This window comes from Manacus vitellinus, unplaced genomic scaffold, assembly GCF_001715985.3.
Source record: "Manacus vitellinus isolate BGI_N305 unplaced genomic scaffold, ASM171598v3 scaffold_4_pilon, whole genome shotgun sequence".
Classification (NCBI taxonomy): Eukaryota; Metazoa; Chordata; class Aves; order Passeriformes; family Pipridae; genus Manacus; species Manacus vitellinus.
Window position 1 is genome coordinate 13,808,804 of NW_021940604.1, and position 16,849 is coordinate 13,825,652.

At 38.3% G+C, this 16,849-nt stretch overlaps 1 protein-coding gene across 8 annotated transcripts in view; it reads left to right on the forward strand.

Moving 5' to 3' along the window:
- The first annotated feature begins 14,957 nt into the window (after positions 1–14,957).
- PTPRK (protein tyrosine phosphatase receptor type K) overlaps positions 14,958–16,849 on the forward strand; it is a 311,369-nt gene continuing 309,477 nt past the window's right edge. For 5 of the 8 annotated variants that reach the window (XM_018078149.1, XM_018078145.2, XM_018078150.1 and 2 more), the window contains exon 1: positions 14,958–15,085. In XM_018078149.1, the coding sequence (XP_017933638.1) occupies positions 15,076–15,085 (10 nt within the window). In that variant the 5' untranslated portion in view covers positions 14,958–15,075. The remainder of the gene's footprint in view (positions 15,086–16,849) is intronic. The other 3 variants (XM_018078144.1, XM_018078146.1, XM_018078147.1) reach the window with 1 other exon arrangement.

Sequence of the window (16,849 nt, forward strand, 5' to 3'; positions counted from 1 at the left end):
GGTGTTAAGAGAATGGAACCAGGGTCTTCTAGTCCCAAACAATAGGACCAGAGACAATGGGCAGAAGCTGATGCATGAGAAGCTCCACCTGAACATGAGGAAGAACTACTTTACTGTGTGGGTGACTGTGCACTGGAACAGATTGCCCAGAGAGGTTATGGAGTCTCCCTCATCGGAGATATTCAAGAACTGTCTGGACATAATCCTGAGTAATGTGCTTTAGAGGACCCTATTTGAGCAGGGAGGTTGGACCTGATGACCCCCTATTGTCCCTTCCAACCTTACCCTTTGTGTGATTCTGGGATTTATCCTGTTTTGCAGGTTTCTGTCATCAGAAGGTGATTGTTGACCTTAGTGAGAGGGCTATGGACAAGCAAGTCAAATCTAATGGGATCAAAATAGTGTTGATATGGCTCAACTTTCCCCTGGCCCCTGCAGCATATGTCCATTCCTGGATCACAAAAATGAAGGCTGTCTCTCAGAGCTTGCATCTGTAATGCTGTGTCTACCAAGTTGACTCTAGGTGATACTAATTTGGGCTGGAAGATGAGGAGTGTTTTCCATGTGACTGGACTACATAAAGATCAAGACAAAAGTGTAATGGTGCATGGGTCACCAGTCACTGCTAGACACAGAAGGTGCTGACGATGTCTTTCTTTTCTTGAGCTGGTGCAAAACATGCTGGCAAAGTCAGTAGTTTTCAATTCCTTTTGCTCTGTAGGTGGTATGAGATGCAAGCAGTGCAAGACTGCAGAATAATGCTGTTGGCCTCTCAGTTTGGCTCTCAGTTTTAAGCTGTGCTAGCACTTCTTCATGCTCTACATCAGAGATGTAGAGGCAGCTGTAATAAAAATATCTTTTAAAAACTGTTTAATTTTTTGTTAGCTACCCACAAAACTTGTACCTTTTCCAGGCTGACCATTATGACTCCTAAGTAGATGATGTTGATAACTTAGGTGGTAGGAAGGTGTGATTTGTCCCCTGCCCCCCACCTCCATTGGATACCTATGGGCAACTGAAAGCAGGAAACCTAGCCAACCAAGTAGTTTCCTCCCCTGAGCCTGACAGTCCATGCTTTCTCATCTCCCTGTACACACATCTGCCTTATTCCTTTTTCTACAAATGGACTTGTGCAATCTCCTTTTTTTTTTTTTTTTTTTGGCACTTTTTTGACCCCTGAGTCCCCCTTCACTTTAGCTCTCTGGGTTGTTTTAACTATTTAAACCAGAGGATAGAAAATCTGGCAGCAGCAACAAAGGAATAGGTTTCTACCAGTTGCTGCCATGAGTTTTGTTGAGTTCAGTTGGCTGGATTTCTGTAAGTGGGCATAAACAGTGAATGGTTACAAAAATAAAGTTTGTTCTGTGAAAATGGAGATAGAGGAAGTGAAAGTGGAATGCAGCCAAAGTGATCCCAGCAGGACTGGGAATAGATAAGCGTGGGAGAAGACTCATTTGTCAAGGGCAAAACGTGGTTGGGTTAGGGGGAGATGAAAGCTGGAAGAGAGTTCTAGATAAAGTGTATGTCAGAGAACCTTTTTAGTTATCCTTAAAAAATTGAGCATAGCAGGGGTGACGGACACCTGAAGAGGCTTGAAGGAAGATGTGAGTGATGAATGATGGTGTCTGTAATACTTCAGAAAAGAAGTGCTGACCTGAGATCAAGTATGGAGTGAAAGAGTAAGAGTGTGGTTGCAACTGTTGTGCTGGTCTAAAATGGTCAGAAAGGCAGGCTGAGGTTCAGTTTAGACAGAAGGACACCACTTTAGATCAGTGGTATGATGGAGTCAACCCCGCAGAAAAAGGGTTTGCAAATGTAGTTGTAGATGAGGATACACAGAAATGAGATGCAAACAAAAAGACCTGGAGTCTATTTTTGATCCTTTGGAGTGTATGAAAACAGTCACAATTACAAGGATCAAAAAAGGATAGAACTTCACTGTGCTGGTGGGTGACATGGATTTGTACTTGAACTTAAACTAGCAATTCTCAGTAGTCTGTTGTCTCATACTTTTGTGGGGTTGATTGTGATATGGCAAAAATTAGGGGAGCAAAGTTTTTGTCACACCTTGAGGCTGTTGTTTTATTACAAATTGCGTATATTCCTCTGGTACTAAAGTGTTTCAATTTAAAATCAGCAAAATTTTTATTATACTTGTTGCTTTATGCATTGCATCCAGATCATGTGTTGGTTATTAAACATTGATTTTTATATTGTATCAGATTTTTTTTTATGCTTTTATTGGCTTTTGGTGTCTATGAAATATTTTCTTCTGAATGTATTGCTCTGCGTTATGTTCTGTATTTTAACTTTAAAATGATAACTTGGTAATAAGCCAATTTTGAGCTTTCTTTAAGTTATAGTACAGAAAAATTAAGAAACAGAGAAGAATGCTGCTTTTGTGGAGATGTTGGTGTATTTATTTTAATTTTTTAATTTTTTAAATTTATTTATGGTGACAAGTGATGCAAGCATCAGGATACACAGTGCCCACTGAAACAATTCACATTTTTTTTCCCTGGTTTTAAAAAACAAAACAAACCCCAAATGTGAAATTCTTCAGATATTTTCTCCTTCCATAAGATTTTCATTGTCAGATGAGATATTTAAAATGAATTTTAAAACTGATACTCAAAAGTTTATCTTGCTGCAGCCTTTCTTTCCAAGCAAATTGCCTGCCTGTTTTTAGGTAATGGCAGATCAAAAAGCGAATGCTTTGTCATATATGCCTTTGTGAATACACTACCAAAGGATAACTGAAAAGACATTGTGAAAACATAGGCACATAATACTTGCACAAGTTCTAGTTGAACGTGTAAATGACTTGTCTAACTTGGAAAAAAAAAGCTAGTGCAAGAGTGAATTGTGAGACTTATTTTTTTTAAACTTTTTTTCTCCTAAATGTTCTGTAAGACTTTTTAATTTCTGCTATGACCCTCAGGAGATGGAAAAGTAGAACCATACATGATTTCTGGATGTGGCTTATAACATTGTGCAGAAATGATCAGTATTCTTGTCTAAATGTTCTTCCTCCTAACTCTTGAATTACCTTTTAATTACTATTTAGCATCAAGCTAAATTTTATGATATTTTCCTGAAAATATTTAATTCAGCCTTAAAATCTTAAGTCTGAGTGGCAAATATATGCTCAGAGTAGTTCTGTTACACTATCAGTGTCTATCAGGACAGTTTTCAGCCATAGTTTTTGTTGCACTTGACTTCTGTGCAGTGTATAGCATAAAGGGATACGTTTTCACTTATGTGCTGAAGCGGTAAGATTGTCAGAATAGTTTCTCTGTTCTCCTTACTCTGCTTTGGGCAGTATGCCTCCAGGACATGGACAGATGATTGGCTTCAAAATGCTACAACTGCAATGCACACTCTAAAGTTGGTTTCATCTAACCTTCAGGCTTTCACCATTTTATAAAGCCACCCCAGTGAGAATGTTTCTCTGTTTAAGAAGTGGAGAGATTAAATACAACTTGAATCTGCTTGAAAAAATACTATAATACAGTTAAGTATTCTTGTAATAGTTGGTTCTATTGAAACTCAAGTACAGATTTGCAGATAAAAATACGTTTCAAGTGCTTGTGTTCAGTTTCCTGGGAAGTCATAAAATAACATTTTCTTTCTTTGTTAAATTGTAGTAAAAATACAACTACTGTAAATATTTCTACCCTAAAATAGTATTTTCTTGCTATAAGTTTACATGCCTCCTGCAATTTCTATGTAGACAATATTTTTTATTGCACAAGTAAAGCTAAGTTTGATAAGCTTTGTCCAAAATTATGTCATGACTTGTGCTGTTGGTTCATCAGAGGTCTTGTTGAGGACCAAATCTGATGAGAGGAGAGGCACATTATTTGCTTATGTGCACAATTTTGTATGTTAAATCAGTTCAATAGCAAGTAATAATTTAGCCACAAAAGGAAGAAGGCAAGCTGTTAGCATCTTCTTTTTCTGTATGTGTGCCATGGATGTGTTAAACAGCTTTGCTGTCAGATTACTGTCTCTCATATAATCTACCTAAGATATTTTCCCCACAGTCTATGAAATATTTTGATAAATCTTACTTTGTTGAAGAATGAAGTAACACAAAAAATAATACAAAAAGTAGCATGTGAAATGAATCATCCATTTGACATTCATTTGATTCTGTAGGGCACCTGTAATGAAAGACTTAGATTTGTAAGTTTAAAGAAGAAAGGTAAAAGATAAATCTCAATTTCTTTGTGTTTGATGCTCTCAGCTTGTTTAATATGAAAAGTTTTCATATAATTCTGGTTTTTATCTTAGCTTTTTGCTGATACTTTAGTCCATGTTTGTGCATAATATTACAGTGGATAATGTTGTGCTTGTCTTTGTGATTGAATAAAAGGTGTTAAAATCAGTAACGATGTGTAGAGCTTCATTTTGATACCAGGGAAAGTATGAAGTATTACTGAGAAAAGTTTGAGACAGCATTTTAATAGGAGATTGTGCAAGGAGAACCTAGAGAAGGACAGACTGGTCCATCTAGACTTGATTCTGGGAAGGTGATGAAACACCTCATCCTTGAAACCATTTCCAGGCACATGAAGGGCATCAGGACATCATACTGTCTGTCTAAATATCAGTAAGGCTGTCGACACTGTCTCCCACACAGGGAGGTCCCTCGAAGCGTTGGGAAACACTTTTTTTTTTTCTTTGCTCTCTGGGTAACTGAGCACTGGTGCAGGTTGCCCAGGGAAGTTGTGGAATCTGTTCTTGGAGATATTGTCTGGACATTGTCCTGGGCAACTGCCTCTAGGTGGTGCTGCTTGAGCAGAAGGTTTGGACGAGATGGCCTACAGCAGTCCCTTCCAAACTCAACTGTTCTCTGATTCTGTAGATTGGGGGGGCAGTATATCTTAAATTTGTTATTTATTGGTCTGTTTCTCTAAATCTGGGAGCTTAACTGTTTCCTATGGGTGTAGAAACCTTCACTGTGATTTCAAAATACATTTACATTGTTCTTTTTTCTAGACTTTCTTTCATACAGTTGGATTGCGTGAAAAGATATGCCAGATATTAAAGTACTTACAACTTTTCTAGAGAAACTAGAGCAGTAACTGCACTTCTGATACAAAAGGATTTGGCTTTTAGTTTAGCAGTGCCTGTATGTGTGAAGATATATTTTTAATCTCAATATTGCACATTGCCCCTCTCATTCATGTGCCTGAGTTGTGTGATTCACTGCTAGCTTAATTCTTTATGTACCTTGATGTCATTTCTTGAAAGATCTCTTCTGAGAGGTTCTTGTCATCCTCTTGTGACTCTGGATTTATACCATGACCGAACTCTTCAATCATCTCTCTACCTTCTTGGACTTATCTCCTTCTGAGGCTTCAGAAATGACCTTTTGTAACAGCTTCTGTCATTTTCAACATCAGAGCTTTTTCCATTCCTTTGCATTTAATTTGATCTTCCTTTTTGCATGACCATTTAAAATTTTATACATCTTAGCTCACCTCCCCTTAGGAAGTCCTCAGCTTTCATGTCGGCCATATTCCTTTTGTGCTCTGTGCCCCTGTGTTCCCTGAGCTCCATTTATAGTTCAGTCTGTATAACTTATGTACTCATCTCTCATTTACACATTTGTCTGGCTTCTGCACTGATGTTGTGGTGACGGGTTTTTTTGTTGTCCTCAAAGGAGAAGACTTCTTTTTTTGTAAATAGCTGTTCCTATTGTCTCACTGGAAACTTTTACTTTTATCTGTTGAATGAAGTTTTGATAGTTGCTATCAAAAGAGATGAGTTCTAGAACAAATTTAAATAACCTGTATTTTCCCCTGTCACCTCGTTTTATGGTTAAAATATCAAAGTTGTAATAGGGTGGCCAGTCTATTTTTTAGGCCTGCTTTTGTGGTTGAGTTGCTGATGTGATTAGTAGAGATAATAGTTGAGCTTTAAACTTATTTCTTCTAAGTCCTTGTTTCAGCTTTCCTCCCCCCCCCTTGGAGAGTAGGTTGCAAAATAACCTTGTATTCAATCTGTAGAAAATTTTGTGATTTAATTCAATGTAATGTTTGTAGGACTGTCTTCATTCAGCACTCCTACTGAGTTTAATCATGTTCTTATCCATTGCCTTTTAACAGCTTAGTGTGGGAACGTTTATGAGAAATGCCAGAGACTCTGATATCTACATAAGATTTTCTATAAATAAGCACCAGCAGTGTCTTGGAAAAAGGCGTTGTTTTCAGGAGCAGCATTGTAAGACCACATATCCATAAATAAAATAATCAAAGAGATTAATTTATTTTTGGAACTCTCAATTGTGTCCTCGAGGTCACAGAACTTGCTTGCTGATCTTGTAGTTACTATTGGTATAGTTATGAAAATATTTATTACTTTCAAGTACATGATTCCACCCCTCAGTCCCCCAATTATTTACATTGAAGTGGTGGAATTTGTTGTCACCAGTGCAATTGGTTGGAATTTTGCCCAGTGCACTGGAGGCATACTGAAGCTTGCAGTTTATAAGTTGAAATACGAAATAGTTTTGGTGTTCGGTGGATGCTGTAACTTGTATACTGATGAAGATCTGTTCATCATTTCATGAAATTCTTGATTCTCCTCGAGGTTTCAGAAATATCTTGTGAACTGAAATGGAAATTGTCTTGGTAGCTTCAGTTATATAATGTGATCTGCATATGCAGGGCTGTTTGCTCTTTGCTGCCTTGCCCATGCCAAGGAAGGGTGAAAAAGACATTAAGCGACTGTGACTTTTCACAGCTACCTGTTGTCACCTCTCCAGTAAAGAACAGAAAAACTCCTTTTCCCTGGAGAACAAGAGGAAATTTAAAGACACTTCTGTTTAGATTATGTTTTGCTTAGTTGGAAACTGAAGGACACGTAATGGAGACTGAGCTTTTCTCCCTTTCATCTCTTTCCTTTTTTCATCCTGTTCACTCCTGGTAAAGCATGGAAAGGTTGCCTCTTGCCAGGGAATATGAAGCTTTTTGAAATGGTAGATTTCAAGTAGAAGCCTTTTCCAGGCCTGTTATATGTAGAGAAAGGTTAATTTAATAGAAGAAATCTAATAAATGGCATGGTAGACCACATGTAGTTGTGAATCTTCATGCTCTCCCAAAACTTGGACTTAGGCTAAATGCTGGGATTCATAGTGGTATCTTACCCTGAAGAGTACAGGAAAGGATGTCCACCTGAGGTTTCTTGCAATTTTGGTAACTTATAGCTAATAATTATCAAGTTCCCATCTTTCCTTTCTAAAATAAGCTACTACATGTTATTAATAAGCAATATGGAAGACAGAAAATGGAAAAATTATGCATGGATAAGACTCGATTATGAGCTGTTTAGCATTCTTTTTCCCCTTCTCCTTGATTATGGCACTCCTTAATGGCTACTGGGGGGTGGGATTAGTTTTTAATGTCAAGGTGATTTATAGTATGTAATGATTTAGGGAGGGTTTTGCCCACTTCCTCTTCAGAAAAAAATATAATTATAGGGCTATGTAGATTAGTTGACTGTTCTAACAACACCAACAAAAGCCCTACAATGAAACTAATGTCAAGTTAATTTAGGAATAATTGGCCTTATTTCCTATTATGCTGTTGGTGTTTACATTCCATTGATGCTAGTGGGCAAGACTTGGAGTTCCATGTTCAAGTTACTAAGCTAAGAGGGTGATTAAAACTTAGTGAGAACAAGGCTAGAAAAAGTTTAAAGTGTTTTTAGGTAATTGAGTTTACTTGGCTTTTATTGCTGTTACCTGTAATCAGTTGTTTTTTGTATAATGAATTCTAGTACTACAAAATAAGATACCACTGCAAAGAAGATAAATATTCATAGTATTTAGTATGACTTCTCCCTATAGGGAAGGAGAATCTGTAATTTTCCTGAAGTGCAGCTCTTTTCATGGTTATTTTTTTACTGTTAAGTGATGTCTCTGACCTTCTGCTTTTTTAGATGCCATAGGTTGTTTCAGTGTTACATTTCGGTAGGTGGTACTTAACACAAGCCTTTCAACATAAGTCATTAAAACTTATTCTCAGACTGCATTAAGAGCAATTCATAGTATATTCTTAATAGATGTCTGAATGCTCTGCAGTCAAGGTATTTTAAAATGCTTGTAACAGGAATAACATAGTGCCTTTAGAAGATGAAAACATCCTGAGCTTCAAGGTGCACTGTTATATAAACAGGTAAATTAATGTGGTAGGTGGGCAATTTTTTTAAAAGCAGAACTTGTTTCTGGGTATATATGACTGAAAAGAGACATGCTATAGCACCTTTATGCTTTACAACCTTTGAATTCACCCATCCACGTGAGAAGAAAAAAAGAAATTGTTACAGGACTTTTACCTGACATAATTTTGTACTGTGTTCTTACCATGGAGCTATCTACTTTGATAGATTTAGAGCTAGTCATTATACTTTTACAACAGGTGGTGGAGAAAAATAAAAGCATGCTCTTGAATAAAAGGAGCAGATTGTTCTAACTAGTCATTTGAGCTGAATAAGAAAAGAATATATGCGACACCTTCGTACATGGAGGCCCCAAAAGAAACCACTGGTAGCTGAGCCTTGTGTTGACAGAATATTGTTGTATGCCTGAAGTACAATTCTTCTCTCATGCTAGTGGTTTGGGGTTCTTTTCTTTCTCCTGTATCGGTGATCTGTAGTGGATGAATTTCTGGGCTTATAACCAGCTCCTTAAAATGGAGGAGCATGAAATTTAAGATATTCCTAGTGTATTTTGCATTTTGTTTAACACCAGTAGTAGTCAGATAAAAAAACAGGTCTCAGAAATAAACTGTAAATTTGTGTTCTTTCAGTTGTTGTTCTATAGATGTCATTCTATTGCTGAAAAAAACTCCTTTGTAATGCTGATATGTTATGGAACTCAATAATGAAGAACACTTCTAAAATGTAAATATGAAAACTGGCATGCAGAATTTTTGGGTGTTAATTGGGAATAGTGTTTTTTATCTAGAAATCAGTAGATCTCCAGGGCAGCATCCCTATAATACTATTCATAATAAATATTATGGGTATCTTAAATTTAATTTAATATTGTTGTGCAACTGACTGTTACTATTCTAAATAGTCGAAGCGACATAATCTCTAGGAAGTGTAGTGAGAACACTGGAATTGTTAGATAAAGATCAGTAATTCTAATTCAGAATAAATTTTACTTTCTGTCCTGAGCCGATGAGCTAGAAGGTCACAATAAAATTGTACTGGGCATCCATTGATCAGTGGTAGTTACTGAGACGTGTTTCTCCTAGTCTTAAGCATATTTATATTTTAACCTGGTGGGGAAATGATCTGTTTAGCTCTTCTTTCATGGGTTGGTGAAAAAGGAGGTAGGATAAATCAAAATCACAGGCCAGTGTCTGTACTGAGTGTTGCTGCTAAGGAAATACGTTAGCGTTTTAAAAAAATGTAATTTGTCTTCAAATTCAAGCATATTTAAAAAGCTTTGTATAGGTATACTGTGTTTGTGTGACAAGGTTTTTGTGGCTGGGGGGGTCACAGGGGTGACTTCTGTGAAGAAGAGCTAGAAGCTTCCCCTGTGTCTCATGGAGCCAATACCAGATGGCTCTAAGACGGACCTGCTGCTGGCCAAGACCGAGTCAGTCAGTGACAGTGGTAGCATCTCTGGGATAACAGATTTAAGGAGGGAAAAAGTTTAGGTAACAGCAATGGCAGCCAGGGAGAGAAGGGAGAATATGTGAGAGAAAAAACTCTGCAGACTCCAAGGTCAGTGAAGAAGGAGAAGGAAGGAGTTACTCCAGGTGCTGGAGCAGAGATTACCCTGCAGGCCATGGGGAACATCCCCCTGCCATCCATGGAGGTCTGTGGCAGAGCAGAGATCCATCTGCAGCCCCTGGAGGACCCCACAGAATATACCCAAAAGAGGCTGTGACCCCATGGGGAATGCCAATGCTGGAGCAGTCTCCTGGCAGGACTTGTGATCCTGCATGGGACCTACATAAGAGCAGTTTGTGAAAAACTGCAGCCTGTTGGAAGGCCTCATATTGGAGACGTTTGTGGAGGACTGGCTTCCAGGGGAGGGACCCCGTGCTGGAGAAGGGGAAGGGTGTGAGGAACCCTACCCTTGAGGAGAAAGGAAAGGGAGAGAAAACATGTCATGAACTGATCACAACCCCCATTCCCTGTCCCCCTGCGCCACTGAGGGCCAGGAGGTAGAGGAAATCAGGAGTAAAGTTAAGCCAGGAAAAAAGGAAGGGGTGGGGAAAGGTTTTTTAAGATTTCATATTATTTCTCATTACCCTACTCTGATTTGATTGCTAATAAATTAAGTCAAGTCTGGTTTGCCCATGATGGTAATTGGTATATGATCTTTCCCTGTCTTTATCTCGACCCATAGCTCTTTTATAATATTTTTCTCTTCCTTGAGGAGGGGAGTGATAGAGCAGGTTTTGTGGACACATGGTGTCCAGCCAGGGTCAACCCACCACAAATAGATGATGTGTAAACCTTGACTATACGATCTGTATTAAATTTAGTTTAATTTTGGGGATTTTATGATTAATTTTAAGATTGAATTTAGATTAATCTTGATGACCTTGTTAGTTAGTAGAGCTTTAATTTATTTTCTGAGAGTTCAGTGCAGGATATTAATCTTTCTTTTTATAATGAACATTTAAGATTCATTATCTTTTATAAATGAAAATGGACATGTAGGCAGGAAATTTTTTGAGGCTAGTATGATTGATCACTTATCTTTTAGAAGGACATTGAAGAGGAATGTGTGAGTTCTAGGTCTGTTTAATCTGAACAGCATTTAACCTAGTGAAGAACTGTTAAACCTAGTGAAGCTTGTGGGAAAAGATAATGGATACAGTGAATTGTTGATTTGCTTGGCTTCTGTGGAATGTAAATGTTTCCCAGATACTTCCTTGGCAACTGAACAAAGTTGATGGACCCAAAATACAATTAGCAGTTGGACAAAATAGTCATTTAAAATTCTTTCTGTCTTCCTAGCTTACCATTCCAGCTCTTGATGGGGCATTTGTTTCTGACTGACTACCTGATTTTTCTTTTTGTTTGTCTTCGATTGTTGAGATGACTTGATGGCTGCTGCCACCACTGCAGATTTGGAAAGTCATGGCTCTGGTTGATGCTGCCACATCTGGCTCTTCTGGGCCGTATCCTGATGGCAGTGTCACTTGAAAGGAGGAGGTGCTGCTGGCTGCCTTGCATCCCAGTCCTTAGGCTTACATCAGGCTTCTGAGGTCAGACCAGTCTGGTGTATTGCTGCTTCTGCCACCTTTTTCAGAAAAATGATATTAGAAATCTAAGGTAAATGTGGATTTAGGGAGTGCAAGCTCTAAGAGCATTTGAATGTCAGCAGTGTGTGCTTCCAGCCAGGAGATTGAGCAGAGGTGCACAAATCACTGTGGGGTGATGTGTGTGTTGGTAGGTATGCATAAATTCAAGTAACAGGGTAATATTGAAGATAAATTTCAGGTTACACATCAGCTGTAGCTAAAGGAATGGGGTGGTGATATGCAATGGAACAGTGGTTGGTAGTGAAGTACCTTTTTATAGAGTTTTTGGGGATATTAGAAATGGCTTAGTAGGAGATACCTACCTAACTTGTCATTTGTACTATATTAGCAGACTGTTGTCAAAACGCTGGGCAACAAATATGAGTGGGTATTTGAGTTCAGTTGCTGAACTTCGCTGGGAGGTAGTAAACGTTCATCAAGCTGATCCACTTTCTTCTCTGAACAGCACTGTTACATTATTGCGGAGAGTGGCCCAGTAGCTGAATTAGGTGCTAATAAGTCCTGACCTACAGTGTACTTTTGTCACATGTGATTTTATGTTTGAGTGGTTCAAGATTGATTTAAAATGTATATGGTTTTGAACAAATGACTGGGAACAAAATATATCACTGCAGGTTTTGCTCACCCACCATCTCTTCTCCTTGTGTTTTCCACACAGCATGTTACACTACATTTGTCTCTTAGTGCCTGGAGTTACCGGAATAGCACTCAGGCAATTGGCTGCTAAAACAGAGAAAGGGGTGTCTGAATTTGCTCATGGTTTAAGTCATAAGGAGTAGTCTGCAGAGGGTTTAAAATGCTTGGTTTGACTTGTGTTATACTGGATAAATCACTACAGCATTGACTGTTACCTTACTTGACTTGGAATGTCTTGGTATGTTGGTAAGAGGAGGTAGTGTGCTTCATGAGAGGAAGCCGTTGGTTTAAGCAGTTGTTACAGGGTCGATTTTGTAGTGGGTTGATAATCTGTACTGATAAACTTTGCTCATGTGTGTGTGATAAATGCACACTTTGCTTGTTCTGTGGATGCAGCCATGATGTGCACACACGGGGGTTTGAATTGCTTGCTGTGTATTAACAGGCACATTGTTATTGCTAATCAGAACCCTGATAACTAAAATTAATAGTGGGTACAAAGACAAGCAATTAAGGACATTCATCTTCCAGATGAGTCTAAAAGATTCATTGGTAGTTTAAATTTATATACTGAGGGCACTTAAACCATTAAAAAGGGTAATGGGTGCCCTGCAGGCATGTGCTTCAAAGCCATATGTCATTTTGGTGCTGGGACATCAGACTGATAACTTCCCTTTAAGGGAAACTGCTATTCATTTATCAATTAAATGTTGAAGGAAAAGTACATTTTTTGCTGTAAAGTGATCATAGAAGTGTATCGTAAGCTAAATCAAAACCCAAGATTTATGTTCAAAGCCTTTTGAGCTTTATCATAATATATGTTAATTAGAAAAGTCTCTCAGTGGTAACAGAGGGCACTGGAGTTGAAACTTTGAAAAGTATAAATGTTTCTTTGAAGCACAAATATTTCTCTTCCTGTGCCTTGCAGTCTTTGACAGTGATGTAGTAACCAACTTAGTACAGAACATGAAATGCTGGGGTTTTTTCTGCTGTTGCTGTTGATGCTATGCTTATGTTGTCACAAGGTGATGTTTGAGCAAGTTTTTTAACATAGAGATGAAAATAAAATTTTAAGGTTTTACAGTACAAGGTTTAGCATGAATTTTGCTACAGTGTAGAATTTTCATTCTGTCCTGATGTTGTCCTTGCCAGCTGAAGCAGTGGTTAACATGTAGTTCTGGGAGTGCCTGGGAATGTATCTGGCAATGGTTTTTGGTGATGCAGGGATTAGCTAGAACTTGGTTGTGTCATTCATTCAAAATAACAAAAACTTTTGCAGATTTCTGTGAACTATCTGAGTTGTCCCTAACTGAAGATGAAACAATCTCAGTGTGGGACACAGTATAGATTTGCTTATGAAATTTAGGAAATTTCCCCTTCCCTAAATACGAACACTGTTTGTACAAACTCTCTTCCTGTTACGAGATATTTGAATATTCTGCTTTGGACAGGTTAAAATTATTTTTATTCTCAATTTGGTGACGTACATGCCCATTCCTCCTTTCCTTTTTCTCTGGCCTTTCTGAGTTCCAGACCGTATATGTCTTGTACAGAGGGCAGAAATGAGCATAGACTGTAGTTCCTGATGGCCCTCAATCTCCCCTTTCCCACCTCCAGTCTATTTGCCTCCAGACTGTAGTGTGAGCTGGTGAGAGCCTGGCAAGCATGGGAGGGGGTTGGTGGCTGGTGCCATGGTGGTGACTCCTCTTATGGGGACACTAGAATTTATTGTAATAAGGGGGTTTTGTTTGTTCTTGGATCTCACCGTACTTGTCCCATATTTTGTATTAAAAATTTAGACAACAAAGTCAATGCAAATGCCCCTATTATTCTAGAAGTGTCTTAACAAAATCAACTGTTGTTGTGGCTAGAGTTGTTAGTTGGGTTTATATGCTCGAAGTACTGAGGACAGGGAGAAGATGCAAGAAATATCCCACCTGATTTCCAAGAATTCTCTATAATCTAATTCTTGAGTTATTATATAACTGCTTTCTGGATTAAAAAATACTGCCTAAATAATGATGAATGCACTGTGTTTTCTCTTTCACTCTCTCCTGCTACTGCCTTTTGTTTTTGAGCAGGAGGAGAAAACTCGAGGGCTTTGTGCCATGCATATAGAGATAACAGCTGCTGCAGAATTGTATGCATGATATCTGTATTTTCTCGCCTTTATTGTCTGCTCTTTCTTTGACCAGGCTCTTTTGATTCCTTTGTTTCTTACTTCTCAAACCTTGATCTGTTTCTGTGATCATCGTACTTTCTTCTCTCTTTTCCCCAACCTACTTAATGGCCTTGAGTTAAGAATGCAATAAAAAACTTACTGAATGAGACAGAGCAGACATTACTGTGTTACATGGGAATTCTGGATTTTTTTCCTCCCATCGTTTACATTCCTCCCATTCTTCTTTCTTCCTGTCACTTCTCTTCTCAGCTTTTGTTGTAAGGTTTTCATATCCATTGTTTGTGTGACCCTGAAAAAATGCTTTGTTCTGTTATGCTAGACTGATTTAGTAAAGCAAGATCTCCATTCTGCACAAATTATTACATTTCTAAGTAAATTTTAATTATTTTGTCTGACTGTTTTGGGGACAATATTTATCCTTGTTGCTGGTGTTTGGACTGCTTATACTTTCAATGCTTCAGAATTTTTGATTTTCATCTATCATTTTTGAGCCTGGTCCATTATTTTCAGTTTCCCCTGTGGTTTATATAATGTGTTGCTTTTTGTCACACAGGCATTAGGGTAGATTTCAGTTGGATTGGTGACTTCAGGCTGTGATCTGCCCTGACAGAAGGTGCTCTTGAGGGAAATTGGTTACATGAGGTAGTGATGTTTTTACAAAAGAGAGAAGAACACTGATGGATCAGCTGCTTGCAGTTTTTAGCTTTGCACAGGCAAGCCTGTGAACTGTGGCACAGTCTGAGCGGACACTGTAGTTGTGGTGGATCTTGGAGGAACACCTCTGGTTGACTCTTGGAAGATCTCTGCTTTTAAGTAAACTAATAACAAGTTTCTTCTCTAGGGGGATGCACGTTCGATGATGGTCCTGGGCCCTGTGACTACCACCAAGACTTGTACGATGATTTCGACTGGGTACATGTCAGTGCTCAAGAGCCTCACTATTTGCCACCTGAGATGCCTCAAGGTGAGAAACCCCACAGATACTGAAGGGATAAGTTACTTAAGAAAGTACTTAAGTGCTCGGAGCCTCACTGAATATGGCCTTGAGGCCATTCTCTGTGATATCCACTTGAACCTTGATAATGGAGGTAATAAAAAAAAAACAAAGATAATAAATATAACAGTCTTTGTAATTGAGAAGCCTTCTTAGATCAAGTCCCCCTTTAAAGTTTGGGGGACATGGGGAAGGGAAGAAAGAAACCACATCCATCTCTTTTTGTTCTGTGTGGAATTCCCATTGATGCACAGTCAAACTCTACTTTTTATATGACAGCTAAGATATCAATTCAATTATTCAGGTAAGCATTAGAATAAATGCAGGAAAAAGGAATACACTTTTCCTTTCTTCCCTTCCCCCAACCCTTATCATCTGAAGGTAATCAGAAAAGCTTTGATTTATGGAAATATTGCTGTTGTTAATTACTATTTAGGACAGGTAATGAATAACTGAAGAGGTGCAGTCTACATGACCTTGCCTGCTCACCTTTGATGAACAGCTTAATCGGCGCTTCCCAGACAGCATGATATGCTGAGAGAATGAAAGCATTTGAAATTCAGCTACATTTTCCAATTAATAATACATTAAGTAATTAATCATGCAGAGGAGGAAAAAAGGTCATGGCTATTTTATTTGTATCTAAAAGGTTTTGTGAAGTGAGGTACATGTGGAGAAGGAGTGGGAAGTGTTGCCACACAGAAGTAACCTCACCTCTGCACCATTCCTTCCCCTGTTTTTTATGTATTGTTGTGTATTATTAATGGTGGTTGTTCTGTGAAATTTTACTTCTTAGCTGCTGACTAGGTGGGTTCTCCCTGCTTTGGAGTCACTGATACTCCAGTGACAGCAGCTGTTACCATGCCCAATATCTTGCAAAATATGTTCACTGAACAAGATCCGCACTTATTTAATGGTCTTCTTGGTGCTTCAGGTTTGCATAAGCAAGAATAAATTTAAAGCCTGAAGCCTCAGCATTTGTGATGGTCTTATATTAAAAAAATCAAAACAGTATCTCCGCTGGGAAGGCTGAAACTAGTTACTTTTCAGGTTGCATTTTTCAGAGCCTACGTGGTTTTTCTAAAGGTTGGAGGTATCTTAATTGTGATGGAAGCACCATTTTGTAAAAAAAAAAAGTAATTTGGTATTCTCAGTCCTTAGACACACCTTGTATAGGAAGAAGAGCAATTTGAGGGATTGTAATTTGTATGAATCTAAATGACAAGATAGTTTCTTCTTGCTTATCCCAAATAACATACCTGTCATCCTTAGGCAGTTTTCAGAGTTAAATGACACAGTGCTCTCTGGCATGTGGTTTCTGTTCAGTTCTGCTACAGATTCTTTTTCTCAGAGTGTACCATGTGAACTCTTTCAGAGGAAGTTCTTTTCTCACATCTGTATGTGAAATTGTGGGTACTCAATAAAATCTAGCAGAATAATGGAATGTTTCAGAGGTAGTCCAAAACAGATACAGAAGAAGCTCTGATGATTATTTTTTTTTTCCTCTGGTTAGAATGCTAGATTTCTTGTACCACTGTTGATAAGTTTGGTCTTCGGTATCTGAGATCCAGACTAAAACTGAGCAGTCTCATCTGGCAAGCTGCCTTTAAGAAGTTCACAGTTCCCAGATTCTGAAGATCTATGCCATATCTAAATATTTAAGTTCATTTGTGTTTGAAATAGCATGGCTTTAAATTAAGTCTAAAAAGGTAACATGGTTCTAAAATGAGTGCT